The sequence below is a fragment of the Sesamum indicum genome, linkage group LG4, assembly GCF_000512975.1.
Source record: "Sesamum indicum cultivar Zhongzhi No. 13 linkage group LG4, S_indicum_v1.0, whole genome shotgun sequence".
NCBI classification, from domain to species: domain Eukaryota; kingdom Viridiplantae; phylum Streptophyta; class Magnoliopsida; order Lamiales; family Pedaliaceae; genus Sesamum; species Sesamum indicum.
The window spans coordinates 3,472,533-3,480,920 of record NC_026148.1 but is presented as its reverse complement, the minus strand read 5'-3'; the positions used below and the strand labels follow the sequence as shown (position 1 = coordinate 3,480,920).

Genomic DNA, 8,388 nt, shown 5'->3' with positions numbered 1-8,388 from the left:
GCAAGAGAGTGAAAGCAAAGCACCAAAGTTCTTGATTAGCTTCCACTACTTGTTTCTTTCCTAAAACACCAATTACATCTCCCACCAACTACTGTGTGTGTGTGTGTGTGTGCTTTTCCCATCTATTTTCATTATTATTATTATTATTAAAATAATTGGTACCAACCAAACTCCACCAAACTTTCAAAAGAAAAAAATATATAAAAAAATATAAATATAAATTTTCTATCATTGTCAAACATTTTCTTAAAAGAGATATTGTTCCTTGAAACAACAAAAATGTTGCTTAATTAACTTAAATTGATTCTAAATCATATGATTATTATTCAAAATTATATGATTAGTTAATTTTATTGAATTGCTAAATAATCACACGTTACTCTTTCTACATATGTAGTTCGCAACATGATTGGTATATTAATAACGGGACTTGCGACTTAATCAGTATTATATTGCGCGACGTATTATCCGCTTTGATATCATATAAATTTCGTTAAGAACATAAGACATTTGGACTTACATGTAACACAAATTTTTTTGTTTGTAATTGATATAATAACGTAATGATATTATATAATAAAAAAAACTTGTAAATACCTAAATATTGACACAATTTCAAACTAGGGTTCTTTAGTGGGCCAAGTGCAGTGTGTATTGTGAAGGGCGTTTGACAACATTGAAGACCAAAGTGCTGAAAAAGCGGTGTTTAAAATATGCGCGTAAGGACAAAGTCAAAAGCGGTAGGCCTTTCTTAGAGAGAGAGAGAGGAGCGGGAAAAAAAAATAAATAAAAGAACGTAATATCAACATTATAATATCATAATTCAATATTCAGTACTATTTAATCTAATTCAATATCATATTCTCGGAAAAATTAAAATTCTGAATTTAACATTGGGAAAAATTAAATATTTAATTTAATTTAATTTAATTAATTTATACAATAAATAATAAAAAAAAAGAGGGTGGATTTGCTACCGACCATAAGGACAAGTACTTTTACAAATTAAAAGGTACTGAATTGCATTTTTGGTACTATCATCAATTGTAAAGTATCTTAAATTGTAATATTAATATTGCAATATTCGTTAAATTGTAGTACTAAAAATATAATTGTTTTTAATCTATTTTTATTGCACGATTAAACAGCCACGTGCAATGGATGTAGTCTCGTGGTTAAAAATTTTAGAAACAGTATACAAATTAAGACAATTTTTGAATACCATTTTAAGTTGTTTCAAAAATATGATACTAATTATAAAATATCATAAATTATGATACCATAAATGCAATTCTCGTGGTTAGAAATTTTAAAATCAGTATACAAATTAAGACAATTTTTTAATACCATTTTAAGTTGTTTCAAAAATATGATACTAATTATAAAATATCATAAATATGATACCATAAATGCAATTTTTTCTATAATTATTATACCACAAGTGGGTCTGAATGACAAGTGAACTTAATCCGCTGTGGAAATGAATAGTGAATATCGGACAAAAATGGCTGTAGCCGATTACATTCAAAATAAAACATAAAATAAAGTTGTGGGATTTCATAAATTTTAGTTTGAATGACTTAATAATTTTTATATTTAATTATAATAAGCAATCCCCACCCACCCACCCACCTTACATTGAACAACCACAATCGTGCCATATTCTACCCAAATTGGTAGGTAACTCTGTCACACGTGTTATATCAATTATAAATAAAAAAGTTTAAATAATTAAAAAGATTTATAATTTTTTATTCTCAGTGAGGCTTTTTTTCAGCAAAAAATCATGTGATGACGAATAATACCTTATCAAACGAGATATCAATAACATCGCACACTTAAATAGCTTATAAACTCATAATCTCTTCTTCCTAGCGATACGTATTTTAGAACAGACCCTTAATAACCAAGAGTACCTCATACAACGAGACATAAATCACATGGCATGCTGCATAACATAATGATAGATCAGTGAACTGAACCCAGCAAGGTTTGTTCTCTTTCTATTGCATTCATGTTTAGATGTTTTTCAGTGAAGGTGCAGTTGGTTATGTGCAAACTGCGAACTGTGTCCTCCCCAGTTATGGTAAAAGAAGAGACAACATGTTCAAGGAAAAAAGTCATGACTTGGAGGACACAATTTATGTTCCCTATTTGCTAAACCAATGGTTCAGACCAAACAAACACATTGCTGTGCTTTCCCTAATTGTTCAACTAAGAGGTCTATGCTACATCCCATATATAACTTGACCAACTCGGCAAAAAGAAGCTCCCCGGAGATCAACCGCTTCAATTTCTCCGTTTCCTGAGCAGCTCGAGACTAAATAAACCGGATATTAGCCTTGTCATTCCGCTAGACTGAGTCGGCAAGTCGGAAGGAATTTGAGGATTATTAAGGCTAAATTCAGTAACTACAGATCTATCTTCGTCCATTTGCCCAGTTCCTGTTGTAATTCCCAGGCCTCATGTGCTGATTCCTCTGCACAAGACTCTGCTTTGGAAGATCACGCAACTCGACAACTTGTATCGTTCTCTGCTTCTTGGCTGTTGAGATGTGTACGCACATTTAGTCCGATGAAAAAAACAACCGTGATGGATGAGAAGGATATGTGTTTAGAGTAGTGTATGTGATTTGCGGGGTTCGGATTAGTAGTAAGGTTGGAGTTGCCAAACTAACCGTTCTCGGCTTCCTGATATCGTTCTTGAAGTTTCCTCTTGGCAGCCTCTAATTTCATCCGAACTGAAGCCTCGTTGTTACCATTTGACTTCTGATAGGAAAAAACTTGGAGCAGTAAGATAACAATCAAAAGTAGCAAAAGCATTAATTCATACTTCCAACTCTTCCAAATACCAACCTCCTGTTGAGGCATTGGTTTCTTCTGAATTGTGCCCGTGTCGGATTTTTGCTGGACCTTGATCTCGTTGTTGGGCTTTGGTCTTACAGCTGGCCTTGGTCTGCCGGGGCCAGACTCACTGCTAGGAGGCCTTGGTCTGCCTGGTCCAGATTCACCACCAGGAGGCCGATTGGGCTTAGACGGAGGGGCTTGTTTCCTCAATATAGGTTCCACATTTCTCATCTGTTCAGCCCTTTTTTCCTTCGGGAGAAGAGGGCGTGAATCATCGGGACTCTCAACTTTCCAGTTGCGGTTATTGATTTTCTCAAGATTCAGCTTTCGGCCACTTTCTCGGTTCTTGTTGAATTCCCCACTGTTTCGAGGATCTGAAATAACATCCCCAATAAGAATCATGTATCTCTTCTAGTGGGAAATTCGACTAGAGAACCGAATAGCAAAAGCCAAAGAAAATAATGAAACATAAGGACAGGGAAGAAACTCACTTCCGTCATCCATGCCATCAAAGAACTTTGTGAATCACAATTGAGGAACACAAGACAAGCAAACCAAAGTCAGTATACAAGCAAAGAATCCCAATTTTGCCCACTTTCTAACTGAAAAAGAAATTGAAAAAAAGGGAGAACATATGGCACCTGTGAGAGCTCCATTGAAGCAGGAGTGGCGAAGAAAGCGCCTTCATCCAGAGGAGGGGATGGTAGTCCTTCCTCTTCTTCAACAACAGAAGTTTTGACGGATTCTGTTGCAATTTCTGCACATTTAAAATGTGAGTAGTTCGTTAGATCCTCAATAGTGATAGAAGCAGCAAATTCTAGACCATGTACTAGACTTCAAGTTAAACTACCTGCAATGGCAGCTGTAGCATTAACCCATGAATCAACCATGACTTTCCAATCCCTGCATTTTGGACCAACAAGTTCAAACTGTAAGCACGACACTTTCTGCTTTAAAGTACGTGACAAATAATCAATGCCGTTTAACAGCCATTTGCGAATGGACAAGTAAACAAAGAATTTTCAAACATAGAGAGATAATAAAATGGAAATAAAACATTCCTTGATTAATGACCTTTTACTTGAACCATAAGCATGAAACCAATTTTTAGTCACAGAAGATTTTAACGGTATACGAATATTTAGAAGATTTTGATCAAGCGCTCGTCTTCAAATATCTAGCATTACCTAAAAGGAACAACCAGACCACGTAATTTTGGTTGAACTATGCAACGTGTTTGGCACTTAAAAGTAACAAGGTGACAGTTGCACATCGACATATGTATCAGCAATCTCAAGCAAGTAATCAATTCACATTAAAGCTTCTAACGACAATAACTACAGAGCCACGAGATAAGAGTACGTACTCAATTAATGTCCTAACAAGATTCCGAATTTCCTTCGAACTATGCTTCCTCAGAGAATTAACAGATTTTCCAATCTCTGTAGCCTGAAACAGAAACAAACGTGTTAAGAACGGTTATCATGAATGCTGAACAAGGCTAAAGCAGGGAACTGCTAAAATTGATCTACAAACAGCAAGGATTCATGTTGAACCTTGAGAGTCTCCACGGACAAAGGCATCAGCTGGAGCCTCCTCAGTGAATCAAACAACAATGTATCAGACTGCCAAACAACAAACAGTAAACAATCAGAACCAGAAACTGGACATAAACCATAGCGAACATAGCAATCAGCTAAAGTAATACAAACATACAATCACAAGAAAGCAACAACAATCCCCAACCCGGAATCATTTACACAAACTCAGCAGTAGCAAACATTCCAGAGCATCAAGAATGCCTCATCAAAGAACTAGACCAATCCAAAACAGGTAAAGAATCTCAAAAGAATTGACATAACACTGAATAAATAAGGATATAAAAGACCCTCATCAGAAAGAGATGAAAAAGAAAAACTCAGCCCAAATCATTTCAGCTTAAATCCAATTAATCCCTAATGCGCAGAACACAAACCTCTTCTTCATTGTTGTCAAGAATTTCCTTGATCCTCAAAACCTCTCCAAAAAACTGAGACTCCTCCTCAATCTCATCAGTCAATGCATCAACATCCCCATAACTGTAATTGCTAATCTGATTCACATTCATCTCCATCACCTCTCTATGATCATCGTCATCATCATCATCATCTCTGCTGCTGCTATTCACCTTGCTCTCCTTTGTGTCTTTACTCCCTCCGGCCTCAATCCCACTTTTGTACTTATCTTCACTTTTCTCTACACCATCACCAGTTGGCACAGCCAATTCAATTCTCTCACAGCCAAAACACTTGGTCACTTTGCAAGCGAACAGCCGCTCAGCTATTTGATCCCTCTTCAGTTTGAAGACATAGGGACAATCAGACGCAGCAACCATTATTGCATGCTCAATTATATCAAAAATGTCGGAATTTGCACTCCGGAAATACTCCCTCCATTTATCAAGACTCATGGAAGCGTTAGCCATGTTGAAAAACTCAAAACTCAATTCACAAGGCCTTCTTTCAAATAGGAACTTCAATCAGTGCCCAGATCAAGAAATCGATTCTTAATTCACAGATACGTAATCAAAAACTTGATCTTGATGATAACCCCGAAAATCAAAGCTGACTGCGGAAAACCTTATTGAGTAAAACTCCGGTTTCTTCTCTTTTTCTATCAGTTTCAGACCCAACAATTCTGATGGGCTGATAGAAAAAAAAGATAACAAAGAATGAAGTCTTCAGATGAGCAGATAAGAATTGAACTGAACAGGGATTGAGTCCAACCAGATTTTCCAAACAATAAACAATTTTTTTTTTATTTTTTTCCCAAATCTATCTGCAAGCTATTCCAAGAAATCCTTCAGACAGACAGAGAAAAAAAGCAATAATTTAAACTGGGTTTTATTCATAAAGTGAGATGATAAAAGAATCGGATGTATTCCATAGAAAATCAAAGGAGAATTTTACAGAAAGGTTTATGCGCCAATTGACGGAAACTCAGAGAAGAATATATGTCAAACAGTAATGAGAGATATTCTCTCTCTCTCTCTCTCTCTCTCTCTCTCTTTCTGGTTTGTCTCTCTCTCTCTCTCTATATGATACCAAACAAGATTTTGCCAAGGAAGAAGAGAGAAAAAAAATATTTTCAGTTTCTCTTTTTCTTTCTTTTTAAAATTTTCAGGGCATTTGCTTAACGATTTTTTTGTGGGGATTAAAGATCGAAACGCAGAGAAATGGGCAGGTGATCGGCACAAAGAAAACGGGTTCAGAGAAGGTTCAACTCTTTGTCTGTTTGCTTACAAGAGCCGTTCTTGTATCCATATCCCCTCCTCGCCCCGGTTTTCAATATTTACCCACAGAGAGTGACAGAAGAGAAGAGAGAGAGAGAGTCAGACCAGTGTTTTGTCCTTCATGCCTTTTGCTATTACTATTTTGATTCCCAATTTTTTTTCAACCTCTTTTTACTCTACAATTTTAGATTTTCACCCATTTTTAGAACCAAAACCTAGCAAATAAAATCTTGATTCTGGTTTAATATCTCTTTCATTTTTTTTCTTCTTTTTCTCTCTTTTTGTGTTCTCGTTCAATAATATACGCAGTTTTATCTATAATCAACAACACCTGTTATTTAACATATTCAGAAGTGTATACTGAATGCGTGACTAAACTGTCGATATATAATTTTGGTTCACTGCATAAATTGTTAATACATAGATAAGGTTATTGAAAATTTCAGTAATTTGTGTAAAAATATGTAGGTTTTTATCTTTGTCATATATGATCGTGTTCATTTTCAGTTTATCGTTACGCTCATTCGTAAACCAGCAGTAGAAGTATACGGACTGCTTAAATGAATTTGAGACGAAACGGTGAAATCGCAAAACATGAGATTGGTTTTCATGATTTTAGGGTTTAGAGTGAGGTTTAATTACATTTTCATTTTTTTCTCAATTCTATTTCTTGATATTTTTATTGAAGTGGAGTTGTTATTATTGTTATTTTATAGTTTTGGTTTGAGGAAAAGATATTAAAAAAAAATTAAAATATTGTGAGGATTGGGTTTGTTGAGAAGGGGGGGGTTGGGGGTGGGGGGTAGGTGCAAGAGAAGAGTTTTTGGGCATATGCTATTGAGACTCGAAAATCACGTGTTATCCGCCCCTGTACGCGTGGGGTGTGTTAAGGCGACGCGTCTGTTACGTACAGACGAGTTTTTGGTTACGGGTCAGGCGGGGAAATATATAACATGAGTTTCGAAATACTCGGCGACCCGATTCTGTGACTCGGTGCGGCTGCGCTAATCTCACGCCACAGTGAAATCGACCCATCATGTCCGTGGTGTGTCCACTCTAGTGGGACTCACTTCCGTCCGACCCCACCTTCGATTATAATTTAATTGATTATTTTAAATTATATTAATGTATCCAACGAGTATATGTATTTTTTAATTTATTAATATATTGATATAAGCATATATTTATCATTAAGAAAATATATTCAAACAAAAAATTACCGAAATCGACACATAATTGGACATGCAAATATCACACGAAGTGATTACTAAAATGGGCACATTTAATAATATCAGTTTCAATGTTTTTGTGTATGATTTTAAAAAATTTGATTGAGGATTTGGGGCACGAAGAATAGATGGAAGGTATAAATTTTCAATTAATAATATGAATCAAATTTTAATATTGGAGTGTAATTATGTAATCTTGACAATGAATTGTATACCATGAATTTAACTTTGAATAATTAATTCCATTAATACATTCAAGATTTTCACTATTAGTTTCGTCACCCGAATTCTTTTTTTTTTAATTAATAGTTTATTTTATATTTCAATTTATGTATACATTTTTATGCATAAAAATTCATATTACTTATATATAAAAAAAGAATATTTTATACATATAATGTATATAAATAAAAAAAATATATAATAAAAATTCATACTGATTTTTCATTCGCCGCTGCAAATTTTTTTAATCAAACGGTTCAATTATATAATGAATTCCGATCATCAACAATTACTACGCGTCAATTACCAATAACTACTGTTAAAGTGAACTAATAAAAGGGATTCAAATCCATGATTTCTTGGTTATGGAACCTCTGTCTCTGTCTCGTTGACTAAATTAGGTTTTATTGGTAATTTTTCATTTGAAACTGGGAATAAAATGACAAAAAAATATATTTTAGTGGCTTCTGATTCTGGCAATCGGGAAAATTACAATGGGTTCTACTGAAATTTGTCTTAATTGCAAATACCTCTTTATTATTTGCAAAATTACAAATACTCCATTAAAATTAACAGTCGTCGAACAAATACCCCCTTGTGACAGTCTACTATAGGGGGTATTTATTTGATGACCGTTAATTTTAGAGGATATTTGTTTAATGGCCATTAAATTTAAGGAATATTTGTAACTTTGTAAATAATAATAAAATATTTATAATTATGATAAATTTAATGAAAATTATTTGTAATTTATGAATGGAAATATAATAATGACAATAATGAGATAAGAATGAAGATATGGAAGACAAAGGTAGTTGTA

General features: G+C 34.3%; 1 protein-coding gene across 1 annotated transcript; it reads right to left on the bottom strand.

Annotated features, from left to right (window-relative positions):
* Nucleotides 1,973-6,197, bottom strand: LOC105159934 (probable mediator of RNA polymerase II transcription subunit 26b). The gene is made up of 9 exons (XM_011077161.2): nt 4,822-6,197; nt 4,403-4,471; nt 4,213-4,295; nt 3,697-3,749; nt 3,488-3,603; nt 3,338-3,362; nt 2,856-3,220; nt 2,678-2,768; nt 1,973-2,544 (listed from the first exon to the last, which is right to left on the bottom strand). Exons 1-9 carry the CDS (start codon nt 5,308-5,310, stop codon nt 2,420-2,422), a joined length of 1,416 nt encoding a protein of 471 aa, XP_011075463.1. The 5' UTR covers nt 5,311-6,197; the 3' UTR covers nt 1,973-2,419.

Excerpts from the sequence above, each read along its gene's own strand:
- LOC105159934 (XM_011077161.2), bottom strand. The coding sequence starts at position 5,310 with ATGGCTAACGCTTCCATGAGTCTTGATAAATGGAGGGAGTATTTCCGG. Across the intron at positions 4,296-4,402 it reads TGTCCGTGGAGACTCTCAAG|GCTACAGAGATTGGAAAATC; the intron begins GTTCAACATGAA and ends TTTCTGTTTCAG. Across the intron at positions 2,545-2,677 it reads ATATCAGGAAGCCGAGAACG|CCAAGAAGCAGAGAACGATA; the intron begins GTTAGTTTGGCA and ends ACATCTCAACAG.